This window comes from Tachyglossus aculeatus, unplaced genomic scaffold (assembly GCF_015852505.1).
Source record: "Tachyglossus aculeatus isolate mTacAcu1 unplaced genomic scaffold, mTacAcu1.pri scaffold_218_arrow_ctg1, whole genome shotgun sequence".
NCBI lineage: Eukaryota > Metazoa > Chordata > Mammalia > Monotremata > Tachyglossidae > Tachyglossus > Tachyglossus aculeatus.
The window spans coordinates 106692-119448 of NW_024044934.1; the positions used below are offsets into that span (position 1 = coordinate 106692).

Consider the following 12757-nt stretch of genomic DNA (forward strand, 5'->3'; position numbering starts at 1 on the left):
TAAATTGAACAGTTTTTTTTTAGAACTATGTCCCAGGCAACCGAGCAGAGTATTGAGTGGAGTGAGGAAAGACAAGGGAGCACTTAACAAAATACAGGTTTAGACACAGATTCACCTTTTCCGATAAGATGGATAACCCCAATACTAGCAACATCCACTGATTTATTTTTCTCCTTGTGGAGAGTGTTGTGCATAACTTCTTCTGTGATCTCAACCCATGACACTTTTCAGTTTGGAGCAAGAAGGCAAAGAGAGAGCTGCCTTTGATTGGTTTGATTCCATTTTTCCCTGGCCTTCTAAACACCCCTTGGAGCCAGCTCTTCGCTGGAATAGGCTGAGCTCCACCCAGTGTCATCATCAAGTGAATAGGCTCCTCCAATAGTGAAAGACAGAGAATAGAAACCCACCTTTTATTTTTGTGTGAGGGCCTGATCATGTGTCTCTCTGTGGGTCTGCTCTGGGAATCCAGAGACATGGGTTCTGGTGCCGGTTCTGCCTCCTGGGATTATGCCATCACTAAGGATCTATCTGACCTAAAAAAACAACCAAGGGTGATCTGCAAGGTAGACAGATCCAGAAGGTATCCTGAAATTAGTTGGTTATCGTGATCAGTGAGCAGTGCAAGGCAACCACCTGCGAAGCTAGGACATTACAACTTAGCATAGGCACTGTGTCCTTGTCACTTTGGCCGTAAATCGAACCTGCTCATTTCCAAAAAAACCTTTTTGAGCACAAGCAACAAGAGTGTGCAAGTGGCACGGCACAAACTGCTAGCACTAAAATTAACTCCTCTACACAGGTTTAAAGTCCTGAAGTCTCAGAACCTAGGACTCAATAGGAGACTCCATCCACCACCAAGCAGATGATAATGATGGTGACTGGGGACAGCCAGTGCACTTGACCCTAACAAGAATGGATTTTGACAAATGCATTCTGTTCTCAAAAATGGTGATCGGTCTCACTCAAAGAGGATTCGTGACTCAAAAGCTTGTTTCATCAGATCCTGCTTCCTTCCAGGACGCAGCAGAATGAATCACAGTCTTTGCATGAAGACAGTTTTCCCTCTGAACACATTTCTCAGAGCCTCTTTCATGTCTCTGTTCCTCAGGCTGTAGATGAAGGGGTTCAGCATTGGGGTGACCACCGTGTACATCACAGAGGCTATCGAGCCTTTCTGTGATGCTTGGGTAGATACGGGGCTGAGGTAGACCCCTAAACCAGTGCCATAGAATAAGGAGACCCCTGATAGATGTGAGCAACAGGTGTTGAAAGCTTTATATCTTCCTTTGGCAGATGGGACTCTTATTATGGTGGTTATGATGCGGGTGTAAGAGAAAATGATACCCAAAAAGGGAATAATACCCAACATAATGGTTAGCACATACCGCAATACATCATTGATCAAAGTGTCTGTGCAGGAAAGCTTTAGGACCCGATTAAACTCACAGAAAAAGTGAAGGATTTCATTGTCTGTACAGAAAGATAACGGAACCACCAATAATGTGTGAACCAGGGCATCAAGGCTCCTGACACTCCTGGACCCAGCAACGATGAGCGCACAGAGGCGTGGGTTCATGATGGTGGTGTAGTGGAGGGGGTGGCATATAGCCACATAGCGATCACAAGCCATCCCGACGAGGAGGAAATGGTCTAGACCTACAAAGAGAAGGAAAAAAAACATTTGGGCCAGGCAGCCAGCATACGATACGGATTTATCTTGGGTCAGGAGGTTGGCCAACATCTTGGGCATTGTGTTAGATAATAGACAGGCATCAGCCAGGGAGAGGTTTATGAGGAAGAAGTACATGGGGGTGTGCAGGTGCGGGTAGGAGCCGACGGCCGGGACGATGAGCAGGTTCCCCAGGACCCCAAGCAGGTACATCCAGAGGAACAGCCCGAAGAAGAGCTGCCGCTGCTCCACCCAGTCAAACAGTCCCAGGAGGAGGAATTCCGAGACGCTGGTTTGGTTCCCCTTCGCCATGGGGCCAGAAAATCTGCTGGGAGAGACATGGCAGGAGAATGAGATGACAGATCAATCACATTCTGGTTCTGCCTCAATCTAGATTCTATGTAGTTTAATGTGTGTGTGTGGTGTGGGGGAGGTTAACATGGGCAGAGAAAGCAGTGGAGAGGCCCCATCACTCGACTTCAGACCACCCCAGCTCTATTGGAAAGGTGGTTAGGAGGCCTGGGGTCTGGCTGGACATCTTGTTCACCTGAAATTCTCCCACTCCCACTCTCCAGCCTTCCTGGGGTCCTGGGTCTGCCCTTCCTGGGCCTGTGTGTGTGCCAGCACAGGGTGAAGTGGGTTCATTCAATAGCATTTATGGAGCGCTTACTGTGTGCCAAGCACTTGGAAATGCAATTCTGCCCTACCCCCAGGCATAGCATTGGGCTCTCCCAGTCTGGCTGCTCCCCATTCTCCATAGAACACCCCATCAGAGACTTGGAGCCCCTCATCAGTGGCCCCTCAGGCTTCTCCTCACCCGACTGAAAAATCCCAGTTTCTTCAGACACTCTACTCACAGACTTTCTTCCCTATCACTGTTCTCTCCTGGGCCTTCTCCAAATCCAGGATAAGAACTCGGTCACTGAGAATCATGAGTGATTCATCTTGTTCTTTCGATGATGTCCAATCCCCTAAATACCATTCATCCTGGTAGAGAAGCAGCGTGGCTTTGTGGAAAAAGCACAGACTTGGGAGTCAGAGATCATGAGTTCTAATCCTGGCTCCACCACTTGTCAACTGTGTGACTTTGGACAAGTCACTTCAGTCATTCATTCAGTCTTTCAATCGTATTTATTGAGCGCTTACTGTGTGCAGATCAGTGTACTAATTACTTGGGAAGTACAAGTTGGCTACATATAGAGACAGTCCCTACCCAACAGCGGGCACATATAGAGACAGTCCCTACCCAACAGCGGGCTCACAGTCTAGAAGGGGAAGACAACTTCTCTGTGCCTCAGTTACTTCATCTGTAAAATGGGGATTAAGACTGTGAGCCCCACGTGGGACAACCTGTTAACCTTGTATCTACTTCAGTGCTTAGAACAGTGCTTTGCACATAGAAAGTGCTTATCAAGTACCATCATCATTATTATTGTTATTATTGCCATTATCAACAACAGCTCTGCCCAAATGAACTTCCCACATTCCCCCAATAACTCCCAAATAACTGACCCTTCCCATCATTGTCTACTATTCAGTCTACCATCCTTGTCACTTGTACTCTTCTTTCTCAGACCAAATGCACAAAACATACACACTCACTCCAGCCTCCCATTCTGCTGGTTCTGCCAACTGCCCAATCCTCAAATCTGCTTCTCCCACTCCCATATCCATCCTTTGCAGAAGAGCAGCCAGAGAATGAGCATCATAGCGATGAGATGACCTGGAACCTGCCTGGGACAGGAGGGAAGCAACTGTGCCTCTGAGCATCCTATTTTCACTGTTGGAGACAGAATCCAGTGCTGGCTGAAACATTAGCCTGACCCAGGAATTCTCTTGAACAGAGTTTCATATTCTTATAACCCACCTGAGATTTCCTCTGACCTGTTCTCTGACACTTTTTTCCCTCTCTAAGCTCTTTTCCCTCTGGAAATTCTCTTCTCTAATCCATCTCTTTGTATGTGCCTCTCCTCCAGTCCCCAGAAGAGCCAGATATTGACCGAGGTATCTTGCAAATTGGGTCCGGAACCCTCTGTCCCAGTGAGTGATTGTCAGAGGACAGCTTGGTCCCTGCAGAAAGTTGCAGCCCTGAGCTTCTTCCAGGATGAGAACTCCAATATACAGGGTTATGGCCAATGTTCCCTCTAAGCCATGCAGGTGTACAGATGCACAGCGAGCCTGAAGGGACCGCACGTAGGGCATCTGTGCATATGAGTGAGGCTGCTTCTGTGCTCACAGAACTGAGTTCTGCAATGGAAAAACAGTTTCGCCTGATGGAAAGAGCACAGGCCTTGGAGTCAGCAGACCTGGGTTCTAGTACCTGCTCCGCCAGTTGCCTGCTGGCTGATCTTGGGCAAGTTATTTAACTTCACTGGGCCTCAGTTTCTACATCTGAAAAATAGGGATTCAATACCTGTTCTCCCTCCTGCTTAGACTGTGAGCCCCAGGTGGAACAGGGCCTGAGTCTGACCTGATTTTCTTGTATCTATACCCGTGGTCGGCACATAGCACTGAACAAATAGTATTATTATTATTACAATAATAGAACAGGAAGACTACATCACTCACACTTGGCTGCAATACTAGCACTGGGTCCCAAGAAGCTCAGGAACAATAATAATAAATCAATTGTATTTATTGAGTGCTTACTGTGGGCAGAGCAGCACACTACGAAGCACTTGGGGGAATGCAGCACCATAGGATTGGTAGACACAATCCCTGCCCTCCTGGAGTTTGCAATCTCATTCTTCCTCTGCACACTTCATGGAGGGAACAGGGAAAAGACAGCCATGCAAACCAGAACTCTCAGACAGGGAGAGCCCAGGGACCTTGGCGAGGAAGTGCCTGCTGCTTTTAGGGGCTCCAAATCCTCAGCATAGGGGCAGCTGAAACTAGTTGAAAAAGTCTCATTGACCACATTGGATTTACAGTCAGTGTCCCAGGCCCTACGGTTGGCTTCCTGACCCCCCGGGGCCCTATCTTGGAGGGCACTGTGACCTTGTGCTGGAAATTAGAGGCTCAAACCGTCTTCTTACCCTACTACGTCTCTCTGAATGTTGCCTTCTGATCCAGGTGGTAGTCACCTGGGAAAACTTTCAAACTGTATGTGCTGTCCTACAGAGGACCAAACAAGGCTCTCCACCACCTTGATTGGGAATGGGAAGCCAAGTAGAAAGAGTAAGAAGCACGCACATGTGTGTGTGTGAGAGATCAGGTTATCCCACGTGGGGCTCACAGTCTTAATCCCCAATTTAACAATAATAATAATAGCATTTATTAAGCACTTACTATGTGCAAAGCACTGTTCTAAGCGCTGGGGAGGTTAACAAGGTGATCAGGTTGTCCCACGGGGTGCTCACAATCTTCATCCCCATTTTCCAGATGAGGTAACTGAGGCCCAGAGAAGTGAAGTGACTTGCCCAAAGTCACACAGCTGTTAAGGGGCAGAGCGGGGATTTGAACCCATGACCTCTGACTCCAGAGCCCGGGCTCTTTCCACTGAGCCACGCTGCTTCTCTAATATCCCTTCCTCTGCACATCCGCCACTCTTCCTCCCTTCAAAGCCCTACTGAGAGCTCACCTCCTCCAGGAGGCCTTCCCAGGCTGAGCCCCCTCCTTCCTCTCCTCCTCCTTCCCCTCCCCACAGCACCTGTATAAATGTATATATCTTTGTACGCATTTATTACTCTATTTTATTTGTACATATTCATTCTATTTATTTTATTTTGTTAATATGTTTTGTTTTGTTGTCTGTCTCCCCCTTCTAGACTGTGAGCCCGCTGTTGGGTAGGGACCGTCTCTATATGTTGCCAACTTGGACTTCCCAAGCACTTAGTACAGTGCTCTGCACACAGTAAGCGCTCAATAAATATGATTGAATGAACGAATGAATGAATGTGTGTGTGTGTTTGTGTGTAAGAGAAAGAGAATGAGAGAGAGAGAGAGAGAGAGAGAGAGAGTTGAGTGTGTACATATGAGTGATCCTAAATCTCTGATCACTACTCCCACAGCACTGATCCTCCACCTGACCCCACTCGACCTTCCCTCATCTTGGAACTGGAAGATGGGGCTGGTTCATTCATTCATTCAATCACATTTATTAACGCTCACTGTGTGCAGAGCATTGTACTAAGAGCTTGGGAAAGTACAAAACAACAATAAACAGTGACATGCCCTGCCCACAACGAGCTTACAGTCTAGAGGCGGGGAGACAGACATCAATACAAATAATTAAAATTACAGCTATGTACTTAAGTGCTGTGTGGCTGGCAGGGGGGAATCAATCAATCAATCAATTGTATTTATTGAGCGCTTATTGTGTGCAGAGCACTGTACTAAGCGCTTGGGAAGTACAAGTTGGCAACATATAGAGACAGTCCCTACCCAACAGTGGACTCACAGTCTAGAGGAAGAGTAAAGGGAGCAAGTCAGGGTGATGCAGAAGGGAGATGAGGAAGAGTGAGGCTCAGTCTGGGAAGGCCTCTTGGAGGAGATGTGCCTTCAGTAAGCCTTTGAAGGGAGGATAGTAATTGTCTGTCAGATTTTAATTTCAGCCTGTCATTTCTGAACCTCTACAAAACTGCATTGTGCTTCAAGTCCCTTTTGACAATAGGGAAACTGCCCCCGCCCTTTAGCAGCCAGGAGTCAGATTGGTGGACCCAAGTGGCTAAGGATAGTCTGTAGCCTAGATTTCTTTCAAGGAGACCAGCTGAAATCAACCTATTTACACATTAGATATAGAGGTAGGGAAGCAGAAGACATGGATGCATCCATAATGGTTATTACTGGGTCATACCTATGGACCATCCTGTCCAGGATTTTATATCTGTAGTGGCATCAGGATGTTTGGGAGCAACCATATGATAATAGCCCTCCTGGGCATCCATCTTCATGATTAGAGATGGACCATCCAACACCCCTCACTTTCCCCTCTGGAACTCTGACTTTCTCTCAAGTAATAAATTCCATCCATTTATCCCCTGCTGGGTGAAGAAGGGCATACATTTGTTTGTTCGGGGCTCCAATGGGGGCCCCTTTGTCCTGGTGCTGTGTGCTTTGGGGAACAACAGTTCCACATTCAGCCTTCCCCACACTCTTTATAATTCTGTAAATTTCAATCCTGTGGCTTCTCAGCATGCATTTTTTCACACCTTTAAGTTCTAATTCTTTTGGTCTATTCTCATAAGGAAATTGCTTAATCCCCCTGCTCATCTTGGTTATGCCACAAAGTAAGTAGGTAGAATTGGGGGAAAGGTTTTCCCTTAACTATACAGACATTTCTGGTGTCTGATGGAGTGAAGAATCTGAATTGGATATTTGTGTCTGCCATTCTTCTGTGGAGCAGACTGTGAGAACTTGTCTCAAAATAGATTGATTCGACTGAGGGTTCCACTCCCCTCACACTCTCCTCACCCCCCACTCACTGGCAAACAATTCTAACCTGGAAGGTCGGTGCCGGTCTAGAGCTCTGTCCCCGAGGGGTCGGGCTCCTCAGCCTTCCTTCATCTCCTCTTGGCAGCAGCCTGAGCATGAACAGGGATGAGGGATACAGGACAAGAATGCTCCATCTTCACCCATGGGTGCAGTGTGGGCAGAAGCAGGGCTCATGGCAAGACTATTTGCAGGAGTCTCTGGGCCCCTGGGGCCGCTGGCCCATGCATCCCCCGGGTCCCTGTTAGAAACAAACACTCAGTGCCTCATCTCTGCCCTGGCCCCTCTGGGCTCTACTGAGAGAGTGATCTAGAAGATTGCTGACCACAGTGAGAGATGATAAAATCACACAGTAGGAGTAGTACTTGTAGAACGAGGAGGAAGAGGAGGAGGAGGAGGAGTAATGGTACATACTGAGTGCCTGCTAAGTTCAATACACTGTAGTAAGATCTTGGGAAAGTACAACAGAAACAAATGACATGCTCCCTACACACAAGAAGCTTACACTCTAATGGGGGAGACAGACTTAGTAAACATTTGCAAGTTGGAGAAGCATTAGGAAAACCAAGGTCAGCTAGGGATTAATATGAATATGCCAGGATGAAATACCGGAAGAAATATGAATAAATAATTGAATGCACTATTGAATACACATATACACATAAGTGTTGAGAATGGGTATGAATGCATAAGTACTAGAGAAGGCTGTTGGATGGATATGACCCAGAGTTTTGGGCTTTTAGAAGAAGTTAAAGATGGGCAGAACTGAGATGTGGTGGAATTTGGGAAGGGAGGGAGTCTTTGGCTGGAGGAAGAGTGTGAGCTGGAGGTGGGTAAGTTGGGAACGGGAAGCATTCATTCATTCAATCGTATTTATTGAGCGCTTACTGTGTGCAGAGCACTGTATTAAGCGCTTGGGAAGTACAAGTTGGCAACGTATAGAGATGGTCCCTACCCAACAGCGGGCTCACAGTCTAGAAGAACAAAGAAGCAGTTAGAAGGTTAGCTTGGAGTAGCGGATAGAGAGAAGCAATTTGGGAATCATCTGCCGAGACCTGATAGCTGAAGCCATGTGAGTGGATGAGCTCCCTGAGGGAGTGAGTGTAAAGTGAGAAAAGAAGGCAACCCAGAACAGACCTTGGCAAGACACCCACAGTTAAAGGATGAGAGGTGAATGAGGAACCAGTCAATGAGACTGAAAAGGAGCAGTCAGACAGAAAGGAGAACCAGATGAGTACTGGGGTGGCCAAACCGAGATCAGACAGTGTTCCAAAGAGGAGGGGGTGGTCCCTGGTAGCAAAGGAAGCCAAGAAGTTGAGGAAGATTAGGTGAGAATAGACCCCATTGGACTGAGCTGTGAAATGGTTACTGGTGACTATGGAGAGTGTGGTCTTGGTGAGATCAAAGAGGCAAAAACCTGACGATAGTGGGGCAAGAAAGTTGGTGGAGAGGAAGTGAAAGCAGTAGGTGTATGCAACCCTTACAGTAGTTTGGACAGGAAAAGGAAATGGGAAATGGCTTTGCTCCTCTAGTAGAGGGAAAGACCCTCTGTGGGTGAGGAGATTCGCCTGAGTTCCCCTGCCCAGCCAGCCATTAAAGAAACAGTATCATCAAAGGGAAAGAGAAGCAGCCCCTGGGCAGCTGTGTGAACTTGGGTAAGTCACGTAGCTTTTCTGGGCCTTCGTTTCCTCATCTATAAAATGGGGATAATGATTACTTCCTCTCCCTCCCTCACATAGACATTTTGAGGAGAAAATGAGAAATTGATGAGAAAGCACTTCAGATAAAATTAAAATGCCATTCAGTTACAAACAGTCCTTGAACCTATGACACAGCTGGTTCCTGAAAACTGCATGAAGTCAAAACATTGTAAATTGGGACCTATTTTCTCATATGGCAAGTTATAAATGAGGAAATAGGCTCCTGAACCATGGTCGAATACCCTTTTTCTTACCAAAATTTTCCAAAACTGTATACTTGGTAAATTATAGAGTAGCTACATTAATGTGTTTATATTCTAATCAATCAGATTGTAAATTCCTCCACTAGATTGTAAGCTTCTAGAGTACAGGGAGCATGTCTACCAACTCCATTGTACTTTCCCAAGTGCTTAGTACCATGCTCTGCACGCAATAAGTGCTCAATTCATAGACTGATTGGTTGATTGATTGATTGAGTCAGAGAGGTTGTATAATATGGATGTTGACAACCTCATCGAAAGTAATGTGGTCACCTCGACCCTCCATGGTGATTACTTGCGCCCCTGAAACTAGTGCCCAGAAGAGGATAGTTTAAGGAAGTCAAAGAACACAAGTGTTGTAAATCTGAAACAGGGTGCAAATTTTAGAAATGTAAATGCTACTATTTGTTCTTGCTCAAAACCATAATATAGGACTGCCTGTATTACTGCTTCTCAGTCAGGTTGATTCTGTGGATGGCTCCCCTCTCGTGAATTCACGGTTTTCCCCAGAACCACAGGTAACAGTAAAGCCTTTGTCTGTGACCCCTCTATGGAGATGAAGATGAGTTGCCTGCCTGCCCAGCACCTCTGGTGCCCTTTCTTACCATGGTGCTACCCCATGCAGGTAGAGTAAGCCACAGGGCAGTGCTCTAACCCAGTAATTCAATCAGAAGGGCCATTAGCCAGGGAACATTCATTCATTCATTCAATTGCATTTATTGAGCACTCACTGTGTGCAAAGCACTGTACTAAGCACTTAACACTTAAGGAACACTTAGGGGGACCTTTATAAGCTTATTTGAGGGACACCTCTTCATGCCAAAACACACTCAAACAGAAATAGGTACAAGAGACAGTAAATGTTCCATTATACTGAATGCCCAGAAAAGAGGGCACTGTAGATAGGCAGAGGAAAATAAAGGATATTACATTTTGTTTCCTCCTCTTCAAGCTATGCCACCTATCAACCAGAACCCTCTCTCTTAGATTGGCCACCACCCCCAACTACATACAAATACACTCTCCCAACCGCTTTCATATTTAGTGCCACATGCAGCATGTGGACATCATTCATGTTGCCAAATCTCGAAATCGCGGCCAGTAAATGTAGATCTATTCATAGGATCTCTGCAGCACAAGAGATACAGGAGAAATTCAGGGGGCACACCAAAGTCTCAATTGTGTGTCTGAATACACCTGAGCACACTTTGTTGCTGCTGTTGTCTTACGCTGTCTAGTCGTGTCTGATCCTTTAGCTCAGACGTATTCAGACGTATTCTGCTAAGCTGTATGAATAGTTCCATGAGTCCCCTTTGACTCAGGAGAGTACTAGACTCTGTATTAAGCACTTAGTACAGTGCTCTACGCGCAGTAAATGCTCAATAAACACCGATGATGATGATGATGATAATGATGGCTTGAATCCATGGAAATCGCTGATGGCTTGAATCCATGGAAATCGCCTATAACCCACTCTAGGAATTTGGGTGCCCCCCTGGAGGTCAACAGGTAACCTAAGCAGATGATTAGCAGATACAAGCGAATCCACCACATCCTTCCACCTTCTGAGGATAAGGGGGAAGGGCTCACAGTATCTTGGGGAGGCTTTTCCAGCTGAACACATTACTCAGGGCCTCTTTCATGGCCTTGTTCCTCAGGCTGTAGATAAATGGATTCAGCATGGGGCTGACCACCGTAAACATCACAGATGCTACCGAGCCCATCCCAGATGTTTGGGTGGAAGATATTTGACTGAAATAAATCCCAAGGCCAGTGCCATAGTACAAAGAGACTACAGACAGGTGAGAGCCACAGGTGGAGAAAACTTTATATCTTCCCCCAGGAGATGGGATTCTCAAAATGGTAGAGATGATGCAACTGTAAGAGAAAAGGAGACCTGTGAGGGGAACAACACCCAAAGCTACTAAGACTACATACACCAAGACTTCATTGAAGAGGGTGTCAGTACAGGAAAGCTTCAGAAGCTGGCTAAGTTCACAGAAAAAGTGATGGATTTCGTTTCCTGCGCAGAATGATAATCGAACCACCATTAGGGTATGTAAGAGGGCATCAAGGCTACCGATGCTCCAGGACGCCACAATTGTCCAGGCACAGAGCTGTGGGCTCATGATTGAGGTGTAGTGGAGGGGGTGGCATATGGCCACGTAGCGGTCAAAAGCCATCCCAGTGAGGAGAAAACTTTCCAGACATGAAAACAGCATAAAACAATACATCTGTGCCAAGCAGCCAGCATAGGATATGGATTTATCCTGGGTCTGGACGTTGATCAGCATCTTGGGGACCGTGGTGGACAGAAAGCAGACATCAGCCAGGGAGAGGTTGGTGAGGAAGAAGTACATGGGGGTGTGCAGGTGCCGGTCGGAGGCAATGGCCAGGATGATAAGCAGGCTCCCCAAGACCCCAAGCAGGTACATCCAGAGGAACAGCACAAAGAGAAGCTGCCACTGCTCTGCCCGAACAGACAGTCCCAGGAGGAGGAATTCTGATATGCTGGTTTGGTTTCCCCTCTCCATAGAGCCAGAGGATCTGCTGGGGGAGATGTGGCAGGGGATTAGGGGGATGGAGCAGTTACATTTCTTTCTTCTTCTTCTTCTTCTTCCTCCCTCCCATCCCTTGGTGGTTACTAGGTGGTAAAAAAGGAGCAGAACGACTCCTGAGTCCTTCATCTGGTGGCAAAACTCCCTGACCTGGTTTCTTTTCAGTCTCATTTTCCAACTTTGCTGGGCCCTTGTGTTGGGCTTATTAAATGTCACCTGCTATTTCCCCATTAGGAAAGAAGCCTAAGATACTCTTGTGAATTTAGAACTGGAAATATTAGCCCATTTAGCTCACTGTTAGAACCTGCTGGAAAGCCAGTTGGCTAACTTCAGGAATAAACTCTACCGATGCACTTTAAGGACAAAGAGAAAAATTAAGATTTCAAATGGGGTAAAGGAAAACTCTATAGAGACCCAAAGACGAATGGGCACCCTAGAAAACGTGGAAATCAGGGCAGATAACAAAAGAGAAAGGATCCCCTACAGTAACACTCTCCCAACCTCACAACTACAATTTTAATGGGGGGTTTTCCCCACTTATTTCTTTGCCAAAAAAATCTAGTGCAAACAGTTAACCTCCTGGTCAACATGAATGAAAATCAAAATGAGAATAGTGAAAAAAGGTATGTCTGTTGTGTATGTATTACCATCAACTTACTTCAAGCCATAATGACTCATCTCTTCTAAGCAGGTGACCTGTGGCCTCCGAACTGGCCTAGTGCTTCAGTTGTACTTTCCCAAGCACTTAGTAGAGTGCAGCATTGCACCCAGCTTGTGCTCAGTAAATACCATTGCTCCTCCTAAGTGACAGCACACTGAATATAAAGCAACCACCCACAAAGCCCTATCCCAAAATTATCCTGTTTGACATCTAGCTCCCCTGCAGAACCTTTCCTGGAGTCTGACAGTAATTCTCCTCCAGCTAGTCTAACCTTGTTCAGATCTTTATACTTATGCTTCCCCGACCTGTGATTTGTTTTAATGTCTGTCTCCCCTGCTAGACTGTAAGCTCCTTGAGGACAGGGATTATGTCCACTAACTCTATTGTACTCTCTTAAGAGCTTAATACATTACTCTGCACAGAAGAAACACTCAATAATTGATTGATTGATTAAAGTCTACCAGCTGAGATAAACTGAA

At 46.3% G+C, this 12757-nt stretch overlaps 2 protein-coding genes across 2 annotated transcripts; both read right to left on the bottom strand.

Annotated features, from left to right (window-relative positions):
• Window positions 1–591: 591 nt before the first annotated feature.
• Window positions 592–1750, bottom strand: LOC119923689 (olfactory receptor 7G3-like). The gene is made up of 2 exons (XM_038742995.1): window positions 1111–1750; window positions 592–701 (listed from the first exon to the last, which is right to left on the bottom strand). Exons 1-2 carry the CDS (start codon window positions 1748–1750, stop codon window positions 592–594), a joined length of 750 nt encoding a protein of 249 aa, XP_038598923.1.
• An 8895-nt stretch (window positions 1751–10645) lies between these two features.
• Window positions 10646–11593, bottom strand: LOC119923690 (olfactory receptor 7C1-like). The gene has a single exon (XM_038742996.1). It carries the CDS (start codon window positions 11591–11593, stop codon window positions 10646–10648), a length of 948 nt encoding a protein of 315 aa, XP_038598924.1.
• Between the last annotated feature and the right edge of the window lie 1164 nt (window positions 11594–12757).